The sequence below is a fragment of the Manacus vitellinus genome, unplaced genomic scaffold (assembly GCF_001715985.3).
Source record: "Manacus vitellinus isolate BGI_N305 unplaced genomic scaffold, ASM171598v3 scaffold_38_pilon, whole genome shotgun sequence".
In the NCBI taxonomy this organism is placed as follows: Eukaryota; Metazoa; Chordata; class Aves; order Passeriformes; family Pipridae; genus Manacus; species Manacus vitellinus.
The window spans coordinates 6,174,271-6,196,397 of NW_021940526.1; the positions used below are offsets into that span (position 1 = coordinate 6,174,271).

Below are 22,127 nucleotides of genomic sequence, written 5' to 3' on the forward strand. Positions count from 1 at the left end.
CTGAATTTATGGGGTTTTTTGTCCACTTCAAATTATTCTATTATGGATGTTGGGTTTTTAACTCAGAAAATTGGCAGTGAAATGGCAAAAAGCACTAAGCTGAAGGGTGGAAGGATGGGGCTTTCCTCCTCTGTTTTCTAAACAAGGTTAACATAAATTAGTGGAAATAGTGAGAAAACCTGATGTTTTCTGAGGGGTAGGGGAAGAAGCCCAAATTACCTTTTTACACCTACCATTTCTTCTTCTTGTCTTCTCCTTAGAGCCAGGTACTGAAGAAGTAAAAAAGCTCCTCCTGCTTTTACTTGGTTGTGCAGTTCAGGTGGGTTTAATTATGTTTATGTCTGTATGGAATTGTTTTAACTGCTCCTCATCTCTTTTCTTAATATTTTAATACCTGAGGTGGTGTAAAACTTAGTCCTCCCTTCCTCCAGTGCTACTAAAATCTGAATATCCTGACAGTTAAAATATAACCCTACACCTCTTAGTGCACAAAACATGGAATTTCTGATAGTTTATTCATTTCAATAGTGTTCATTTACCTGATGCTGTAAAGAAAGGAAGAAAATAGTAAACTACTGAAGAATTATCTTGCTGATACATCTTACTGCATCTGTTTCATGTATTTAATAAATACACTGTCATAAAATTTGAATAAGGAGCTATTTTAAGAAAACTCTTCCTTACCCTATTTCGACCTGTTTTTTCTTTATCATTAAATTAGTGTTGAAGAGCTATAATTACTGTACCATGATATAAACCAAGGGTTTTATTGGTCAGCAGAACGACTGAGTAATAATTTAGTCATGTGAACATTGCAATGGCAGCTTTATAAGTTGTAAATCTTAGAAATATAAAAGAGGACTGAAAATACTTGTATAAAATAGGTGTCTTTATTTTCAGTGTCAGAAAAAAGAAGAATTTATCGAAAGAATCCAAGGCCTGGATTTTGACACCAGAGCAGCTGTTGCAGCCCATATTCAGGAGGTATATTGGGGGTTTTGTTTGTGCTTTTAATTTATTTTTTTTGAGGTGTAATGCTGTGCTGTAGGAAGATGAACTGCATTTGTTCAAAAGCAGGTCAATCAAACGTGTGATTTGCCTATCCAGAGGTTTCTTTAAGCAGCAAAAAGTCTTTGTTTTTTCACTTGATTCACAAAAAGATTTCGTGACGGAGCATTTTTGGGTTACACTGTTAAAGCAGTACCAGGAAACAAGTCTGTTGCTTCAAGGCATTCTTAAGAGTTACAGCAAATTAAGTTTAGTGACGTTTTCATATGCAGATTTATTTATAAAATATAATCCCAGTCCCAGGTTTGTGATGTCTAATATGTCATTGTCATGGTCTAATATGTCTGGCTTTTTGTTTTGCCAAAGGTACAAGGGGCTGCTCTCAGGTAGACAAAAAGTCTTCCATTACATACAATTTAATCTATTAAATGAATATATTAATATTTTCCTACCTTATCCAGAGGATTTAACCCACAGGGTTGCAGCTTTATTTTCTTTGTGCTGCCTTTCTACTCTGACAAGTCCTAGAGGATGTTTTTTCTCTCTCCTTCTGTCCCGTGTAGGTAACTCACAACCAGGAGAACGTGTTTGATCTGCAGTGGATGGATGTCATTGTGCTGACACAGGAGTATGTTGAACCTCTCTTGAAAAACATGGCACTGCATTTGAAAAGACTTATAGATGAGAGAGATGAGCACTCAGAGGTACGGATTTGGGTTGGGAAGGGAAATACCAGGCCAGGATTATCATGAGGCTGTGTGAGAGTGAAGAACCAGAAATGTGTTTAATAACCATTACAAGTTCAGAACCATCTCGGTGGTGCCAGGTTTGCCCCTCAGTGGAGTGTGGCTCTGTCAGTGTTGCAGTTATTCCAAATATTCCTTGGATGGGCAGCAACTGCTTTTCCTGCTCACAGGCTGGATAGGAGTCAAACAGAGGGTAGAGGATGTGTGGTGATGCTTTTTTGCAAAGCAAAGGAAAAGCGGCTTTAAAATACAAGAGATCTTTGTGTTTGGATAACACCCTTACTTATCTGAGGAAATAGGGATATTCCTGTGGGTCTGTTGCTTCCCTCAGCTGGCAGGGATGCTGCTGCTCACCAGAGAACATTGTTAGAGACACACATTTATCCTCATGTCCCAGGAATTCTTGCCTTTCACTACCCAGTCCATTCTGAGCACTGAGAATGTTGTGCACTTAAAAGTCTAAATTTCCAGTTAAAAATAAAGGAGCCCAACACTCCTGTTAAACACCTGTGGCTCTTTGCTTTGTGGGTGTAGGGGCACAAGCAGGGCTTCAAACTTCCTTAGGGGTGTGCTGGTTTAAAGGTAAACCAACAGGGAAATGAACTCAACTCAAAGGAGAGATTATAAGTCAGAATAACAATAAAATAATACAATAAGTACGACTATACAGACAAACAAATGGTTTTAACCCACAAAACCCAAATGTATAACCCAGCACCCTGGGGCATGAACAGAGTGGTGTTCCTTGGGCTCCCTGAGTCCAAAGGAAAAGGAGAGGGGAAAACCTGTTGGTGAGAGTGCTGGTGCAGTCTGTTTGAAAAGTGGTGGTCTCAGTCTGGTTGAGAGTGGTGGTCTCAGTCTTCCTCTGGATCCCACAAGTGGTTAAAAAAGTCCCAAGACCCCAGGATTATCTATCCTCCAGTTGAGGCAGGAATGCCCAGTGCCTCCCTCAGGGCGGGGAGTTCCACACTGGGTGTGAGCACAGGAGCATCCTCCTGTCTCATGGGCCTCCAGTTTATAGCCTGAGGAGTCAGGGCTGCTCTGGGCAGAGGGTGTAAATGGTCTATTGAGAACAGTTTCTGGGCAATGGCATGGAAGGCTGTAGAATACCCAGTTTTGGGTTACACCCATCCAGTGATGAACTGGTCCCAGCTGTTCGAACTAGGACAAGGGGTCGAAACCTTTCCGCTATTCCTGCATCGCTCCAGCCTTTGGTTTGTTAAAGGTGCAGGTTGGTGGCTGTCTGAGGGCAGTGGTGTATTTTTCCTCCCTCTCCTTGTTTTCCCCCGTGCCAGACCATCATCGAGCTGTCGGAGGAGCGGGACTGTCTCCGTTTCCTACCTCACGCGTCGGCGGCGCAGTCCCCGTGCGGCTCCCCCGGCATGAAGCGCACGGAGAGCCGGCAGCACCTCTCCGTGGAGCTGGCAGACGCTAAAGCCAAGATCAGGAGGCTCAGGCAGGAGCTGTGAGTAGCTGTGTTCAGTTGAAAACATTCATTTTGGCACACTGGGAGTGGTCTTCGGGCAAATCCTTCGTCCTTTCAAACGTTGGTTGACGTGGGTTTTTTGGAAGCGCATTTTTATAATTGGAAGGGGTTTGTGGAGCCAGGTGACAAACACAGCTTTTCACCTGTGCCTGTCTGGGTTTGTATTCTGGATCATATGGATGTTTTAGCCATGAACACGCTGAACTCGGTGCCAGTTCTGTGTCTTCAGTGCTCAGAGCACCCTGAAGAACTGGCTGTGTTTGAGCAGTGTCTGGAGTGTGTTACAGCACAGTAACAGGCTCTTTGCTCCACAGAACTTGTCTCTTGGAAGTACTCACAGCTAATTTAATGCAGCCCTTTTGCTCTTACATATTTTGTAAATATTGTTGTTTCAGAGGCACGCTCTCTGTGCTTGCTCTGTTGTTCATTATCGTTAATGAGTGTCTGACTGCAGTTTTAGTACTTGTGTGTTCAGCTGTGTTCCTGAGAGAATATCTCTGCAGTTGAGGCAGCTCTGGGGTGACACACTCAACAACAATTACATGGGGCAGGCAGGTGGGGACTGGAAGCAAGAGCTGTGTGCTGACCATTCAGGGATCAGTGATAAAAATATCCTTTTTAAAAGGAGGTAGTTCAGGAGTGGTTCCTGCTCAGCAGCAGGTTCCTTCTCAGTGACCTGCTTCGTGTTGGAAGCACACCTGTGGTTCATTCATGCTTCATGAAGTGTTTAAATTTGTTGCAGACAGGACAAAAATCTCCACTAGAATAATTTCCTGTCCCTCGTCTCTTAATCTCTTTCTGTGTAAAAGGTTTCTTGTCTGCACAGACACTTGTTTTCTCCTGCAAGCTACTCCTGATCCAGCAGGTATCAGTGGGTGCTTTGTCTTTAAGTCTAGGAACAAATCTGAGCAGAGTGAAGGGTGATTTGAAGTGAAGAATGATAATGGACCTGTGGAGAATCTGTTGTTTTAGCAGAGTGAAGTGTGTGTCCTGAACTAAGAACACAGATGTTAAACCTGAAGAGGTTCAGCATGTACAGTAACTTGCTATAGTGTAGAAACAGCTTTAAATAAAGATTATTTTTTTAAATTCAGCAGAGAGAGGAGACAGGTGAATGAATTAAATTACCAGCTGAAGGTGCACGAGTCCCAGTTGCCAGTTTGCTGCCCTGCTGGTGTCAGTTTGTTGATCAGATCATTTCTAGCTGGCTGCATTAAGTATCTCGTTGATTGACTCCCAGGATCCCCTTCCCCCACCACACCGTGGCCTTCCCGAGGAACAGAGGACAAAAGAGGGGGCTCTTTTTCCCTGATGTCTGTATCATTGTGTGGCTGCTGCAATGAGCCCGCCCAGGATATTCTATAAACAGCTGCACCAGGAAAATTAGTGAAAAAATTGCTGTTATTAGTTTGATTGACAGTTAATAGATAGCCTAAACAGTGAACACTGGCGTGTTCTGTATAATTTAGTCCAATCCTCTCCAGCGTGGAGCTGAAGGATGCAATTAGGGCAGCACTGATGGCTCAGAACAGTTCACATTTTACACTCTTCAGTCCATAAATAAATTTCCTTTGGGTGCAGCACTATCTGTAAAACACCAGACTTGGCTACATTAACTTCTGGCTGCAGCATTCACTGTTAAAATGCTGCATCTATTTGATTTAATTTGAAATTACGTGAATTCCACAGTTGAAAATATTCAGCTGAACGTTTATTCCTAATCTGGCTTTGGCACTGGGCCTTCGTACCTGGTTTAACAGGCACCGGAGCCGCTGTCATTTCATATTAAAAGGTCCATAAAGGTTGTTTTTCACTCGGATGCAAAGCAGGGATTGGAGGCTTGGAGTTACAGAAACCTTGGAGCTGGAAGTTGCACCCCTGGTTTGCTGTGTGGAACAACAACAGGAGTGTGAATGGTCATGGAAAAGTGACAGAAATGCAGGATCCGTTGTGTCTGTGGGCAGGGATGCTGCACTGAGCTGCCTCTCCTGTGTTTGTAGGCTCTCAGTGACCTTTTCCAAACAATGTCTGCTTGCAAAAACATCATTCATGGTGAAATTGGCTCATTTTTGAGAACAACTGCTCTGGTTTAGTTTAAAACAGGTCTGGTTTTTTATTAGTATGGTTTTGCTTTCAGATTGTATTATGCATTTCAGTCCATTCAATTCTCTTATTTCCCCCTTATCCATTCATTCCAAAATGTGAAATAACACAGTAACACCTCTCAATGGGCAATATATCTTTTAAGATCATACAATACTGGATGGGGCAGGTCTTTTCAGCAGCAAATTCTGTTTGTTCTGAGGTGCAGTTGAATATTGAACATCAGGTATTGTGTGTCTTTGAGACAGTTAATTATTTCCTTTGCACTTATTGATTGTTTAACAAACTCATTTTTGAAGGATTGAGAAGTAAGTGTTAGTTGGAATTTAAGGAGGAGTCCTGTCAGAATTGATCACAAATTTGAGTACACTAAGAATTTTGTTTCCATAAAACTAAAATTCATTATGTGTTTCATGACATTATTAAGGTTCTTAAGCAGAATCTTATTCAGTTGAGTAGAGGCACCTGAAAACCTTATTTCTCCTCTGTAAGGAAAAGAAAAATTATAGAACAGAAGTATAGAAGTGCTTTTAAAATTGGTTTTGCCTGATCTGTGGCAGGATGCATCGGTGGCCATTGGAAAATATTTAGAGCTTTCCAGTGTATATTCTGAAATAATTCTGAGTTTCCTTTTGGGTGTGAATCTCCTGGTACATATTCATGTGTATTCTCTTATTGCACCCTGTTTTCTGCCCTGCACAAGTAGGAAATCTTGGGGAACAACTTGAAGGACTGGGAAAAGTCTGAGCAAATTCAAAAGATTAGCTGAAGACTAAACCCTAAAGGCTGTGATGTCCCTGAGATCGTGGATTAGAGGGTGGAAGTGTCACGGATCTCAGCCTTTGGTTCTCAGAGGAGATGATCATCAGCAGGTTTTGTGGTCGCATTTCACTGGTTTGTGTTCTCTCTTTTAAGGGAGGAAAAGACTGAGCAGCTGCTTGACTGTAAACAAGAACTTGAACAGATGGAAGCTGAACTGAAGAGACTTCAGCAAGAGGTATGTTTAAAAAAAAAAAAAAAGGACAAAAAAAAGTTGCCTCCACCAGAACAATTTCCGTTTTTTGGTATTAATAAATACATTTTCATTAATATTATGTGTTTTATTTTGCACTCTGAACATGATCTGGTGTAATTTATTCCTTTATTTGGTATATTATGCTGAAAAAAAATACTCTGAGATAGGTTAGTATTTCTTCTCTCATTTTTTTTTTTTTTTTTTTTTGTTTCCACAAAAACTGTGTCCGAGAGCGGATCCTCTGAGCTTGTATTCCCCAAATCAACACCCTCAAATTTGGTCTGGTTTCCCTTTATACTTCGAGTCTGTGTGTTGACAGTGAGGGAAAACATCTGTTTAGTTTATGATTAGCATGTGAGTGTCTAAAATTATCAGGAGCCCTTGAAACAGGCGCTTTCCTGGAAATCCATCCCCCGGATCGAGCGCCCAGAACACCACTTTTTCTTTCCCTTTGTCCAAATGAGCTGATGTTCCTCTGCCATCCCTGAATCTAACTGAGGAGCACCTCCTGCCTGCAATGCCTGTGTTTCCCTGCTCCCAGAACATGAACCTGCTGTCGGATGCCCGCTCCGCCAGGGTGTACCGGGACGAGCTGGACGCGCTCCGGGAGAAGGCGATCCGGGTGGACAAGCTGGAGAGCGAGGTCGGCCGCTACAAGGAGAGGCTCCACGACATCGAGTTCTACAAAGCCAGAGTGGAGGTACTGTCTAAGCCCCCAGACCCACGATGCCAAAATTGGCAGAAATGAGACTGCCCAGAGGCAGTTTTGAGTCTTTAAGCAACAAAGGTATTTATTGTGAGCAACGTTGGGGAACCAGCTCCCAAAGCAGCTCCCAAGTTCTCAGTGAAAAGCCAGGTAATTGATACGGTTTTTATGAGTGATTACAACATCTATACGTGCATATTCATTTAATTTCACAACCTAATTATCATATTTGTAATAGTCAGAGCTTGAGGCAGAGCTGTCCTTTTAGGGGGTCCTCTGGTGGTCTTTCCAGTCCTTCAGCCTCAAGAGGGTCCTCTTTGTCATCAACTTTTCCTGACTACGTACTGGGAGCTTGCAAAAACCCCCCTGATTCAGCTGTTTATCTCCCCACATGTGCATTCTATCTAATTCATGACTACTAAGTTGTCCTTTCTGTTCTCTTTTCATTAGTACAGAACAGAGCTCTGATACAGGGTGCCCCTTGTCCCTTAACATTAATGTTGCATTCCTCAGAGAGAGGGGCTGGAACATCCCCTCAGAACAGAATTCCAGCAGCTCAGAACTCTTGCTCGGTTTCACCCAACACAAAAAAACTCTGGCAAAGAGCTAAGGAAAAAAAAAACTATGAAAAATCCAAACTAACCAAACTATATGAAAATAAACATATTTATGTATGTTCAGAGTTATGTATGGTTGGAATATTATGTGGAATCCTCTGTGTAGGATATATTGAGAAACCCAAGGAGAGATTAATTTTAAAAATGCTGTAAATATAATCATTTCACTCTCCTGTTGTGGGTCTCCTAAGGGAAGACAGTTTTTTAAGTAAAGTCTTGAGGAAATGGTGGCTGTTGACATAAATGAGTCCAGCACAATGGTATTCCATGCATAAAACACCCTGAAAAAAGCTGTGCTGACACCTGGCAAGGGAGACTGACAGTTCTAGGAATTAATAATTTAGGAAACAAATCAACATGCAGGGTTTTAGTAGCCCACCATTCTGTCTGTAAATACCAAGTTCGTTGGGCAAATGCCATATGATAAGAAAATTGGGAGAGGAAAAGAGATTAATGTACAGGATTTGAAACCAGTGGGAATTTCATTTTCACAGAATGCTTGAACTAGTAAAAACCCTAAAATTTGTTGATGTGTTTCAAGCTTGTAAACTGTCTGATTTTTCAATAGAGGCAGATGTCAATCAGTTGGGTTTGCTTCATAATAATAATAATTACGAGTTAATATTTGTGTGGGGAGGAGTGTGATGGATAAATATTTATGTTTTACTCACTAATCTTTTTTCAGATCTTGCAGCTGACTGGGCTGAAGTTTGAAAAGTTTTGTCTTTGTATCATGACTAGAATTGCCAATCATCTATTTCTACACGTTATTGTCATCAGGCACCATTAAAAGAAATCCTCTCTGTGCAGAAATTAAAGGTGTTCAGGGCCTTTGGGAATGGCTGGTTGTATTTTAGGGATGTGGGTACATTTTCAGCATCATGGCCTGACTTTGGGCCCAGTGGCCTATAAACCTAATTATGGGCTGTACCTGCAACACATCTTCCCAAATCACAGCTCAAATCACAGAGGTATTTATGTTTGGTTATGATTATCAACATCTTCATTATTCTTAATGGTTTAGGGAGCATTTAATCTAATTTATGTGGAGTTTTGTTGTCATAGATGTGTTGTTTTCTAAGAAGTCTGTTACAGCTTCCAAATGAATCTTTCTGGCATTAGGTTTCTAACACTGGTGGTGAAGTTTGTGTGAACAAGGAAATACTTTTGATCTGAGATTTTTTGTTGTTGTTGCTTAATTCTTGCAGGAGTTAAAGGAAGACAATCAAGTGCTGCTGGAAACAAAGACAATGTTGGAAGATCAGTTGGAGGGGACTCGAGCCCGTTCAGACAAACTGCACGAGTTAGAGAAGGAGAATCTGCAATTAAAAGCTAAATTGCACGATATGGAGATGGTGAGTGTCAGGGCAGGGGGACAAGACACTTGATGCACACTGAATTTCGTGCCCATTTTTAATAAAAGAACCTCCAAAACAGTGGGGGAGAGAAGGAAGGGGCCTCTGGGTTTACTGACACATTAGTAAGAGCAATAGGATCAATTTTTTGGATGAGAAGACTGTTGTCACTTAAATCCTGTGTTTATCCTGGATACCCTCTTTCCTGATACTTGGAAAGAAGTGAATTTGGAAAAGGTGAAGAACCATTGCTGTAGGTTATGAGGAGAAGAGGTTCCTCTCTACTGGTTGTTCCTCTTCCCTCCAAAATTCTCCCTGCTTTTGCCATTTTTTCCCCCTCTCACTTGGGAGGGAGAAGATCCCATTAGCCAGCCATAAAATGCACTTTATACACTTCTCTGTAATGTACCAGAGAATAAAATCCTTGGCACACACTGAGATTTTTCTAACACTTGCAATGATTTTCCAGGAGCGTGACATGGACAGAAAGAAGATTGAGGAGCTCATGGAGGAGAATATGACCCTGGAGATGGCTCAGAAACAAAGCATGGATGAATCTTTGCATCTTGGCTGGGAACTGGAACAGATCAACAGGACTACTGAACTCTCTGAAGGTAAAAATGCCCAGTTAATGCTGCAAAGGGGTGAAATGGGAAAATTGCCATTTCAGAGGCTGCACAGCATTAGGAAATGAAAGATCTTTGTTTCTGAAGTACAGAGTTTGTTGTCCTCTGGAGAGGTGCTCATTCCCAGGTATCCTTGGAGACACAGCCTGCATGAGAAGTCTGTTCTTGTCACTCTTGTTCAGTTAAATAGAGGTGTAAACCCCACAGATACCTTGAAGTGACTTTATTTTGCCATTCAGAGCAGATCAGGACTATTCTGGCTTTGTTGTTCTCAGAGTTAAGAAGAAGTTGTTTGCAGGGATAGCTGTGGCAAAAATGTGGATTATCCCAGTATAACATGCTTGGTCATACACTGGATCCCTTGTGGAAATTTAGAGATACACCCTGAGCTGTGGGAAACAAGTCTCTGCTGGGATTAGGAACATTGGGAGAGCAGAACATTTTCTTTGATGCATCTGCTGGGTGATTAATCCAAGAAGGCCTTGGAGGGCCTTCAAAGGCTGCTAAATCCCCTAAGTCTGAAAATGCCGAGTCACGAGAACCCCAGGTTAAGAATCCTTTTTATTTTTATGTGTAATACTGGTGTTTTATTCCTGCAGTGCCCCAGAAATCACTGGGCCATGAGGTGAACGAGCTGACATCCAGCAGGTTGCTGAAGCTGGAGATGGAAAACCAAAGTTTGCTGAAGACAGTGGAAGAACTGCAGAGTGCCGTGGGTTCTGTGGAGGGCAGCAGTTCCAGGATCCTGAAAATGGAGAAGGAAAACCAAAGACTCAGCAAAAAGGTAATGGAGTTCTGTGTCAGCTGCCTAGTGTTGGGGGCTGTTTTCTTTCTAAAGGATGATTTTACCAGTTGCTGTTATTTTTTGAAAGTATGACAAGGTTCTAAGTGGTGTTATGGTAAAAGATAAAATCACCTCAGAGTGGTTTTTCTCTTTTGGGTTTTGCTTGTTTGTTCCTGTAAGAATGTGACCAGTTGATTCTTACACCACTGAGGGAAAAATATGAACATATTTGGGGTATAATGAGTAATGAGAGTGTTTGAGGGTACTTGGAAACATTAATTTTTGTAACTATTAAGCAGAAGAAAGTGCATGTGGAAAGTTGGGCATGTGTCCTCATTTTTAGGTGAGAAAGCAAGAAGGTGGGTCAAGGAATTGAGGAGCAGGTGAAGAGAGGAATTTGTCAGATTAATCCATGCTGATCTACAGTGTTTTACTGCTCAAATTATATCTATCAAAGAGACTAATTCAGTCAGTGATATTTATAGAAAATAAAAATTTGGGGAAAAACACCTGGCTAATTACAGTGGAGTGAAATGTCTAAAGTTCCTGAAATAGCTTTTCCTTCAGCAGCTGTTCCAAGTGAAAGACTATTCTTAGAGTGGATAAGAGATAATTAGAAAAAAAAGGGAGAATTGAAAGAAATCCCTCCTGTATTCCATAATTCTCTGAGTTTCTGTGCAGTGTCCCAGGGGTACAAAAGGAAGGAAGAGGGATGAGAAGCACACAGATGGGATTCAGGTCAACAAATTGCTTCATGGAGGAACAAATTCCAGCCTACTGCCTTTTTGTAAACCTGTTTCTCAGTATTTAGCTGCAATTATTGCCTAATTCAGGTGATTTGTTCCTAAACATTCCCCCTGTGTGGGGTCTGAGTTATGTGGACATTGAATATAGATCTTCCAGCAGGTGATTGTTTAAAAGTGCAACGTGTGTGTTGCTTCTAATTAACTTATTATGACTTAAGTATGACCAAAAAAAAAAAAATCATGCTTGGGTATTTTAAATTTTAAATAGCTTTGCTGTCTGGTGACACCGAGTTGGAACCGTTTGGCAAAACCAACCTAATATTGAATTCCCAGGGAATCATCATAATTATCTCTTGAAATAGTTAAGTAAGATCAAACAGCATTCAACCTTTTATAAGTTAACAGGGACTTGGAGGAACAGTATAAATCTCAGTAAAATGGAATTTTAAGAGGGAAAAAAAAAAGAGATGCTTAGGGAAATATCCAGAGCTTGAGAAAACCTGACCCTTTTTTTTTTTTTTATGCAAAAGTGCTTTATAGATACAGTCTGCTGAGCCAGGGAGAAAATTCTGGCAGAAGTAAATGTATTCCCAGAAGAAATTAGTTGTTTCAATTAAAGATGAGAAAAATCCATTTTATGTGTTCTCTTCTGTGTTTTATATGTTGATTCCTACGAGGGTGCCTTCAAGCTAAGAGTAATACAAGTGTCATTTTTTAAGTGCATTTTAAAAATAAATTTGTCTCTCTTTTCCCAGCTGGAAGAGCTGGAGAGCGAAATGAGCCAAGAGAAACAAAGTCTTCAGAACAGTCAAAATCTGAGCAAGGATTTGATGAAAGAGAAAGCACAGCTTGAAAAGACACTGGAAGCACTTAAAGAAAACTCCGAGCGACAAGTGAGTGTGGAATTCCGAGTTTTCCCTCTGCTTTGTGCTCTGCTGGTTCTCCTTTTGTGGGTTTTCCCAGGCAGGAGGGGACTGTAAATGCAGATTTGTGGGCTTTTCTGAGCTCTGCAGTGGGAGACAGGACTCATTTAACCAGGGCTTTGCTGCTTTAGAACTTTTGGGGGGGTTTAGAACCCTTCTGTGGCTTCTGTGGGCTGGGCATTTGCTCAGAAGGTGTAGCTCAGCCAAGATAGGAATTTGAGAAGTTTGGAGGGAAGGCAGACACCTCTCCATGGAGGAAAACAGGTCCCAGACAGCTGGGCAGCATTTGGAGCAGTGTCAGTGTTCATCACAATTCCAGCAGCCTGTCCCATGGGTGGGATCCACCACATCCAGCTCCATCCTTGCCCCCTCCACCGGAATGTTTCCCAGCTGGCACCCTCTGGGCTTATTTCTGGGAAAAGCAGAGGTGATCTCAGGGATGTGAGGGAATCCTGATGGCACTCAGCAACAGTTTGAGAGGAGACACATCAAGGTGACACTGATTTGTGAGTTAAAAAAAAAACCTGGACACGCTGCTCTGAAACAGGGAAAGGAAATCGGGAAGAATTATTTTCTTCCTAGGAAACATCTTCCTGGATCTACCTCAAGGATAAAGGCAGAACTTACATCTCACTTTTCACTTTAACTGGCATCTGGGTCCTTGTAAAGATGAGCCTGCACCTGGTGGGCACTGGCACCTCCTAAAGGTGTCTGCAGAGCAGTCCAGAGGACACGTGGAAAAAAGTCTTCTGGAAACTTCTGGGAATCCCATATTTAGTAATCGTGTCCTTCAGAATTACAACTGGAGTTATCTTTTATTTTTCATGTGTATCTTTTTATGTAGTTATGCCACTTACACCCCCTGATGACATTGCCATTTTTAAGTGCAATTTAAAAAGTGTACAGCATTCTGAAATACAGAATATTGTGTTTCAGAATGCTGAAGGTTTTTAAAGGCCTGATTTAATCAGTAAATGAAATACCAGACTTAGAAAAGAAAGAAGAAGAAAAAAAAAATTTGGCACTGAAGCTTTACTTTAATTTAAAGGTACATATGTTGTTTTAGACGTGTTGGGGTAGGACTGACATTTCAGTGGGACTGTTTCTGCTTCAAAATAATAAATATATTTTAAAATAACCTACTCGAGGGCTGGTGGCTCAGGAGCATCTTCCACACCTCTTACAAATCCTGGATGGGACTGGAGTGAGGTTCATTTGAGCTCATCAAAACCACAGAGCCATTCCTGATGATTTTGTGTTAAACTGGGAAGATGGGAGCAGAATCCATGGGAAGCAATTCCAGCTGTTCAGGGACACACCAGGTGCTCCTGAGCTGTGAGTTGGTTGCTGGTGGCTCCTTTCAGAGCAGTTTGGCATTGCCATGGGTGTGTAATTAATAGTTTTACATCCACACTCCACTAGGAGAGAACAGTCTATAATTTTCTTGCTCTGTTTTTCACTGCAAGCAGCACTTTTGCTTTTCTGCAGCACAGTTTATTGTTGAAACACCCCTTACACTGGGTTATTAGTGTACAGTTAAATATTGATCCAAACAGTTCTCTGCATTTTGCTGTCTGTTGTTACGTGTCCAAATCGCTCCAAATTATTTGGAGCAACCGAACAACTCGATAAATACTAAAAATTGAGATGTGAGTTCTGCCTTTATCCCTGAGGCAGATCTGGGAATATGTTTCCTCATTCAAATATGATTTACTTTCTCTGAAGCTGTTTTGGAACAGTGTGTCCAAGGGTTCTTTTCAAGTCAAAAATCAGTGTAGCTTTGTGTTTCTTCTCAAATTGTTGCTGGGCGTGATCAGGGTTCCCTCATATCCCACACCTCACCTCTGCTTTTCCCAAGTGAAATAAAGCTGCTTCTGTGGCTCCCACACCTCCCTCCATCTCAGGTTGGGTTTAGAACTTGACTCCTGTTCTTTGTGGACTAACATCCCTGATAATTACAGAGGTTAAGAGAAATAATCTAAATCTAATTCATCCACAAATGAAAATGCAGTTCTGCTGAGGCACAGATAAGGCTTGGGTTTGATTGGTGCTTTTTTTAAGTTTTGGGTTTGTTTTGTGTATTAATATTAAAGAAGAGGAGATTTGAAGATTCAGTTTGACTTACTTTGTTGTCAAACTTCCACCTGGGTACATATATAATGTTTATGATTCTTCAAAGAAATACCAGTGGAGTCAAAAAATTGTTTTTTAACTCAAAAGAGAAATGTGATGTAATCTTACTGTCTTAGCAGCTTTCAGTTTGTATATGAATTAATTCCTTGTTGGTGTGTTGTTCACCAGTCCACCATTTTTCTCCCCAAATTAGATTAAACTGTTAGAACAAGAAAATGAGCACTTGAATCAAACTGTGGCCTCTCTCAGGCAACGCTCACAGATCAGCGCCGAGGCAAGAATGAAGGAGATTGAAAAGGAAAACAAAATCCTTCACGAGTCCATTAAAGAGACCAGCAGTAAGTTAAACAAGATGGAGTTTGAGAAAAAACAAGTCAGGAAAGAACTGGAACACTACAAAGAGAAAGGGGAGAGGGCAGAGGAGCTGGAGAACGAGCTGCATCGGCTGGAGAAGGAGAACGAGCTGCTACAGAAAAAAATCACTAATCTGAAAATCACCTGTGAGAAGATCGAGGCCTTGGAACAGGAGAACTCCGACCTGGAGACCGAGAACAGAAAGCTGAAAAAAACCTTGGACAGCCTGAAAAACCTCACTTTCCAGCTGGAGTCCTTGGAAAAGGAGAACGCGCAGCTCGACGAGGAAAACTTGGAGCTGAGGAGGACAATTGAATCCTTGAAGTGTACAAGCATTAAAGTGGCACAGCTACAGTTGGAAAATAAAGAGCTGGAGAGTGAAAAGGAGCAGCTCAAAAAGAGCCTTGAGCTCATGAAAGCCTCTTTTAAGAAGACTGAACGCTTGGAGGTCAGCTACCAAGGGCTGGACACAGAAAACCAAAGGCTCCAGAAGGCCCTGGAAAACAGCAATAAGAAGATTCAGCAATTAGAAAGCGAGCTCCAGGATTTAGAGTCTGAGAATCAGACCCTGCAGAAGAACTTGGAGGAGTTAAAAATCTCTAGTAAGCGCCTGGAGCAGTTGGAGAAGGAGAACAAGTTGTTAGAGCAAGAGACTTCTCAACTGGAGAAGGATAAGAAACAGCTAGAAAAGGAAAATAAAAGGCTTAGACAACAGGCAGAGATTAAAGATAGTACTTTAGAGGAGGACAATGTCAAGATTAGTAACCTGGAAAGGGAGAATAAATCTCTGTTCAAGGAAATCGTGGTGTACAAAGAGTCCTGTCTGCGCCTGAAAGAGCTGGAGAAGGAAAATAAGGAACTGGTGAAAAGAGCAACCATTGATAAGAAAACCCTGGTCACCTTGAGAGAGGTAAAGAGATTGGTTATTACCCTTCCACCATAATCTGCTTGTCATGGGGAGAAATCAGAGCTGTGTTTCTGAAAAAAGGCTCTATTTTGTGGGTTTTTAGGCTTTAATCTGTGTGCTCTCACCATCTTTGTGCTTACAGCAGGGAAAGCATTGGATAATCACAATTTATCAAACGTTTTCCCTTCACTGTTGTGCTCAAGACCAAATTTAAAGGGAAATTCTACAGAAAGGAAGAGAGTACAGTGAAATCATAGTTGCAGTGTAGTGTCTGATCCAGCTGAGAGCTGACAACTGGAGGGAGGGGAGGGTTAACGTTGAATTATTCAAGTCATGTAGTGATCAAAGGCTCCTGTCTGAGCACTCCTAGAACTGAGACTACGTTATTTGATTTCTGTGGAAACACTGACTTGTGTTTTCTTCTCTGCAAGGACCTGGTGAATGAAAAACTGAAGACTCAACAAATGAACAACGATCTGGAGAAACTTGCCCACGAGCTGGAGAAAATAGGCCTGAACAAGGAGCGGCTCCTGGAGGACGAGCAGAGCAGCGATGACAGGTGAGGGTGGCAGGGCCCACCTGAGAGAGAGAGCAAAGGAGGGGCTTTTTGATTCAGGAAGGGAAAACGGGCTTGTGCATCTCTGGGATTTGTAGGGCACACTCACAGACCCAAAATGGAACTCTGAAATGAATAAAAGAGCTGATGTGCTGTTACATTCTGTGACAGTGAGTTGCCACTTTTTGTTGCTAAGAAACTCACTGAAGTATGTCAGTAGATCCAGTTAATTATAATTAAATGTTTCGTGTTCCAGCCAGCAGCAGGAACAGTGGCAGTAAGAGATAATCAACTCAAAGTGTATTTTTTTCCTTTTTGACACAAATGGTTTTTACATCTTGAACTGTCTCACTCTTTCCTTACAACTAATCCCTCCTACAAAAGGAAGCTGCATTCCCACTGGCCCTGGTGGAAGTATCCAGTCCTTGAGTGTCTCCAGAACTTGGTGCTGGCTCCATCCCTCCTCCACACCTGCCATTGGGAAGCAGCTGCTACCCCGACATCTGTTTCCTCTGCTGGGTTTCCCTCTTCTGTCTTACCCTCCAGGGATTTAGGGAAAACCTGTGGCAGGAGAAAAGCAGAGTATCATGGGCCTCTGGCCAAGCTTTATTGCCCAGTGCTGTTCAGTGGGGTGATCTGTTATTACAACTGATTGTCATGAACGTGTAGGTTGATTTGGGGTTTTCTGTGTCAAAAGAAACCCACATAACTGGATTAAAAACCCATATGGTTCCCTTTTTTACTGCCAGGGCTCTGTTACTGAGGTGGTGCCAGAGTCCTGGGGGTAAATCTGTTACCACCTCTTGTTTTCTCAGCTCCCAGATGAGCTCAGGAAAGGCCTCAGAACTTTTTCTAGTCCGGTCATTTTGATGATGGAAATGAAAAATGTACAATTTTTCTCTTCCTAATTGGAGAGAGTTGCTTGTGTTTTCAATGAATATTCTTGGTAACACTTCAGTCTTTCCAGTGGGCTCTAAACTGGCCACGTTTTATGAGTTAACTTGGAAGTGTTTCCCATTTTCCCTTGTCTTTCCAATGTCTGTTGTCCTTGGACAAACACATTCCTGGACTTTGAATCTGAATACCCAGGTCTCAATGACATCAGAAAATTTGTGCCATCTTTCATTGTTAGGTGTTCAGAAGGAAACTGGATATTGGATCTCTGCTATTTGTCTTTTTTACGTAATTTTGTGACTTTTCAGTTACAGAAATTCTTATTTCCAACCAAATCTGTGCTTCAGCTCAAGGAGGTGAAATATTTTATATTCCACTGGTCATAGGCTGCCTACTGTTCCTGAAATCCCTGGGAATTACTTGTCATATCTTCAAATGTAGGATTCCCATCCTTCTACTTGATGCCACTGGACAGCTTTCTGCTTATTAATTCTCTTCCCATTGGTCTTCTGCTCCAGTTCCTGGCTGGATCTAATGCTCTTGTCCATTCAGGAGCCTCCTGCAGTCTGTGCCCTTCACTGAACTGATAGATCCTTCAGCAGCCAGCATTAAAAAGGGGGATATTAGTGGTTTGTTCTCTCCAGCTGTGGGGAGCAGTGGGATATTTTCCAGGTTCTGAGCCTTGTGCACGGTGACTGAACTGCTTCAAGTGATTAATGAGTGTGGTTTTCAGTATTTTCTATAGAGGGGACACAGTTACAAATTGATACAGCCTAAATCTGACCACTTCTGTCCCAGATAGGCACTTTGGGGTTTTTGGGTGCCCTACAATATTGTAAATATGGTGATAAATGGAAGCTTTACCCCTCAGGGGTGCTGACAGTCTTAAAATCCCAGCAGCTGGGCTGAGGGCACAATTTGCACAGTCAGGCACCAAAAGAGTGTGCACCTGCACAGTCCTTCCCTCTGTGAGCTGGCAGGGAATGGGAACTGAGGGAAATCCTGCTCTGCAAATCCTTCCCATCCTAATTGGGTTGGGGTCCCCGCTGGATCCTCTGGAGCAGAGCCAGGAGGGAGGAGTGCAGTCACCACACCCAGGGTAATGATCCAGATAAACAGCCCCCTCCTTTTTGTGTGCCTAAAACACATCTGAAAGAAAGGAGGGGTCAAAAATGGGCTTTCCTACCATCTTCTGTCGGCTTCAGGCACGGGACTCGCTGGGAATACCGAGGTGTCTCCATGCTCTTCACTTCCCAGCATTTTTGAGGGTGGCCACGAGGCTTCGTTCCAGGGTTCAAATGCCTCAAAGAGGTTTGGAAAACACGGACTTTTTTTTTGTTCTTGACCAGTAGGTACAAGCTCCTGGAGTCCAAACTGGAATCCACGCTCAAGAAGTCTCTGGAAATCAAAGAAGAGAAAATTGCTGCTTTGGAGGCTCGTTTGGAAGAGTCCACAAATCTCAACCAGCAGCTGCGTCAGGAGCTGAAAACAGTAAGGAAAAGGGCATTTTTCTGTGAGATTAAATGGTTCCTGTGTGATCTGTTGTTATTTCTGGTTTTGGGTAAGGCTGCAGAAAAGCTGGGTGTTGTTTAGGTGATGGAAAGCAGGACAAAGGTGTGGCTGCTTTCAAAACTGTGTTGGAATCGCATGAAAAGCTGTAGAGTTTATTCATTGTTCATTGAAAATGTCAGGTGGATAAATTATCTGGGACTGATTTGATTTGGGATGTCATTTCCAGTTATATTTCCCCACCTGCCTGCAAGAGCCTGAGCAGAGTGGTTAAAAAAAGAAATGCAGTCGCCTTGGCTGTAGGATTTTATTATAAAACTGGGGGGGTACAGTTGAAAACACTGAAATAAAATAGGAAATAGAGGTCTCCTGCTGTTAGGAAATGTTTGTTAGGGTGAAGTTATCCATACCCCTAAGTAATTTGTGCAGCATCTCCTCAGACATGTACAAAAAGCAAATTTACAGTCACGGTAACATAGAACTCCCTATTCTTTGAGAAGTGGCACGGCCAGGTAATAAATTAGGATGTCTAAAATGGGAAATTCTAAACCTAATCTGAGTTGTCTTAAATAATTCCAGGTGAAAAAGAACTACGAAGCTCTCAAGCAAAGACAAGAAGAGGAGAGGATGGTTCAGAATTCCCCGCCGAGAAGCGGAGAAGAAAATCAGTCCGTCAACAAGTGGGAGAAGGAAAATCAGGAAACGACCAGAGAATTGCTGAAAGTTAAAGATAGACTAATTGAAGTGGAGAGGAATGTAAGATGTGATTTAAATATGACTGTGGTTGTTTGTTGTTGGCTGTTGCAGTCCTACAAATGAGTGTTGGTGAAGTCTGTCGTTTGTCATCTGGTTCACATCCCAAGAGGAATCTGAGTTAAATAGTTTATGGAGCAGCTGGATTCTGCTCTGAGGGATGCCTTAAAACACTTGACAGGCATTTCAAAGGAAATATGAAAACCTGAATTTGCCCTTTTGGATGCAGAGCTCTCTCTTAAATCCCTCTGATCTAACCCTTATTCTCCTGGGGCCTGGAGGTGTCTCTGCTGTCCCTCCAGAAGTCCAACACTCATTACCTGGTTTTCCATCATAACCCTGTGTGTTCCTTGGTCCTGGAGGGTGATCCCCAGTGTTGTTGCACCCCGTGAATCCCTTGGAGAAGCAGCTGTGAGCTCACCCTCTGTGTTTGTTTTCCCCCCGTGCCCAGAACGCGACGCTGCAGGCGGAGAAGCAGGCGCTGAAGACGCAGCTGAAGCAGCTCGAGACTCAGAACAACAACCTGCAGGCCCAGATCCTGGCCCTGCAGAGACAGAGCGTGTCCCTGCAGGAGCAGAACACCACCCTGCAGACCCAGAATGCCAAGCTCCAGGTGAGGGTTTCCCCTTTGGCTCCCAAAAATAAAATTACGGCTGTTTTTCCAAACAAAATCAATGTGGTCTAAGTCACATTTTGCTTCTGGTGCCGACCTGGGAGAGAAGGTAATGTGGAAATAATCTGCACTCAGAGAGGACAAATAATAGTCTGTCTGCTGATGAGTAAGTCCAGTCCTGGAAGTTGGTTTTAATCCTTCACGTTTGTCCAATTTAAACTCTTGACTTTATACTCTTTAAACTCTCAATTTTATATACTTATGGGTAGGGTAGGTTCTCTTATCCTTCTCTTAAGCCTTTTAAGATTGCTTGAGTTTTTTTTATTTTAGTTATACATCTAAATTAGGTCAGGGAAGTGGTGTGTCCAGAGAGATTGTAATAAATTTTGTCTATTTTTATAAGTAGCTTAAAAAAAAAAAAAAAGGCAGAGCCATACCTAAAAGGAAAATCAAGATGCTTACTAAAGTATAGAATATATATTAAAAAAATATAGAATACTAAAAAAAAAACCCCAAAGAAACCCCAACCTAAGTATGTAAAGAGTGAATGTAGATAATTCAGAGGCAAAAGAAAGGTGAGGTTTGACCATGGAAATGATTAAAATGGTTCACCTGGAATCTTGCAGCTCTCATGGCCAAGATTCAGATGTTGTCCTTCCTGCTTCAGTAGGGTTATTAAATAGATATCTCTTTTTTGTCTTTAAAATGAAATGTTCTTGCTAATGGATCGAATGCTTTTTGGAGTTCTAAGAATCCAAATTCCTTAAAGAGGGAGCAAAAAGTTCACAATCCAGCAGAAGCAGTGTCAGAAAGGATGGAGGGTTGGTGGAAATCCAAGTGTCAGGGACTTTTTAAACGAGGCAAATACGCATTTGGTGAAGGCCTGGAGTTCTCATCCTGACTTTCTGGGAAGCAGGACACAGTTGTCCCAGGGTTGCACTTTGTGCTGCCACATTGAAATCTCGTTAGTGCACAGCACTCCAAGGAAACAGGACTTCTGGGCCTTCTCTGGCTGTTCAAAAGCAGTGGGCAGGGGCATGGAAATATCCCCTTTTAACCACAGGAGGATTTATCTCTGGGATTCAGAACTCTGAGTATTTTGTAACCCCATTTGTCAGAAAAACCCAGGAATATCTGTGTAGTTCTGTTTTTGCCTCATGCACAATGGCACAGGCCTTTCCTCTCTGGCAAGACAGCTCTCTGTCAACTCCAGATTAAACTGAAAGGTGAAGTTAGTTCCTGAAAATCAGAACTCTCAGCTCCATCTGAAGTGAAATCTCTGTCAGAACTGCTCCTGGCAGCTAATTCTTCTCTCCCTGCTGGTACCCATGAGGAGCAGACAAGAGAGGAGATGTTTTAGGGGGTAACTGGGAACTGGGAGCTGACAAAACTCGGGATTCAGCCTGGGCCGTGCCATGAGACATGACTTCATTTCCAGGGAAAGGTTCAGCTTTCTCCTGTGTAACAAAGAGCAGTGCAGTTCCAACAGGAAGGGATTTGTTCCCTGGTAACAGCAGGCACTGCAGTGGGAGATGGAATTTTTTTCCCCTTAATAGATAGCCCGAGGGTTTTAGAAGCCTCAGGAGTTTGTGGTTTTCATCTCTTGAATAGGAAAGAGAAGGGAATGAGCCTGATACGGGTCAGGTGACAAGATATCCAAGGATTAGATTTGGTTAATCTTTCCAGAGGCACAAAAAGTGAAGTTGTGGGTTGGTTGGGTTTTTTTAAAATTTGTCTAATGTTGAAGGCTTTAGTGTGTTAATAGACATTAATAATGCTCTGACATAATTCTGAACTAGCTCCACAAAAGAATACAAAACAGAATGTGGGGAGTTCCTTCCAGCTGCTGTTATTTTATTTCCCTTTCTCTCTGTTAAATGGATGCTCCTGTTTGAACTCTCATTGTAAAAGGGTACGTGGGCACCATAAAGATTTTATGGTGACAATACAGATTCTGTACAATAGAGGTGTTCTTAAAAATAGATCTCTGTGCCAGCATGAAAGTTCTTTTTATTTTAGTCATGTCACAGATTTGGCTTATAATAGGATCACTGAGGAGCCATTTCTCCCAGATGTTTTGATGCCAGAGGAAAATGTTGTTCTTGTCTAGATAGCACTTTAACAGGTATTGAAAGGTAAATAAGAATTTGATTATTTAATCAAATTAACCAGTGCTTAATTGATTAATCAAATCAATTTAATCATATGGTTCAGTGCTTTCCTGCGATACTGCCATAAAAATATTCCTGGAATACTTTGAATTGGAGCTGTCTGTTGGGGTGTAAGAAAAGAG

At 42.0% G+C, this 22,127-nt stretch overlaps 1 protein-coding gene across 1 annotated transcript in view; it reads left to right on the forward strand.

Moving 5' to 3' along the window:
- CCDC88A (coiled-coil domain containing 88A) overlaps positions 1-22,127 on the forward strand; it is a 63,409-nt gene that overhangs the window by 20,892 nt on the left and 20,390 nt on the right. The window contains exons 5-19 of the mRNA XM_029961643.1: positions 261-319; positions 901-984; positions 1,572-1,712; positions 3,050-3,219; positions 6,259-6,340; positions 6,900-7,058; positions 8,890-9,036; positions 9,506-9,650; positions 10,262-10,446; positions 11,948-12,085; positions 14,442-15,512; positions 15,941-16,068; positions 18,309-18,450; positions 19,048-19,224; positions 19,673-19,834. Coding sequence (XP_029817503.1) covers positions 261-319; positions 901-984; positions 1,572-1,712; positions 3,050-3,219; positions 6,259-6,340; positions 6,900-7,058; positions 8,890-9,036; positions 9,506-9,650; positions 10,262-10,446; positions 11,948-12,085; positions 14,442-15,512; positions 15,941-16,068; positions 18,309-18,450; positions 19,048-19,224; positions 19,673-19,834 — 2,990 coding nt within the window. The remainder of the gene's footprint in view (positions 1-260; positions 320-900; positions 985-1,571; positions 1,713-3,049; positions 3,220-6,258; positions 6,341-6,899; positions 7,059-8,889; positions 9,037-9,505; positions 9,651-10,261; positions 10,447-11,947; positions 12,086-14,441; positions 15,513-15,940; positions 16,069-18,308; positions 18,451-19,047; positions 19,225-19,672; positions 19,835-22,127) is intronic.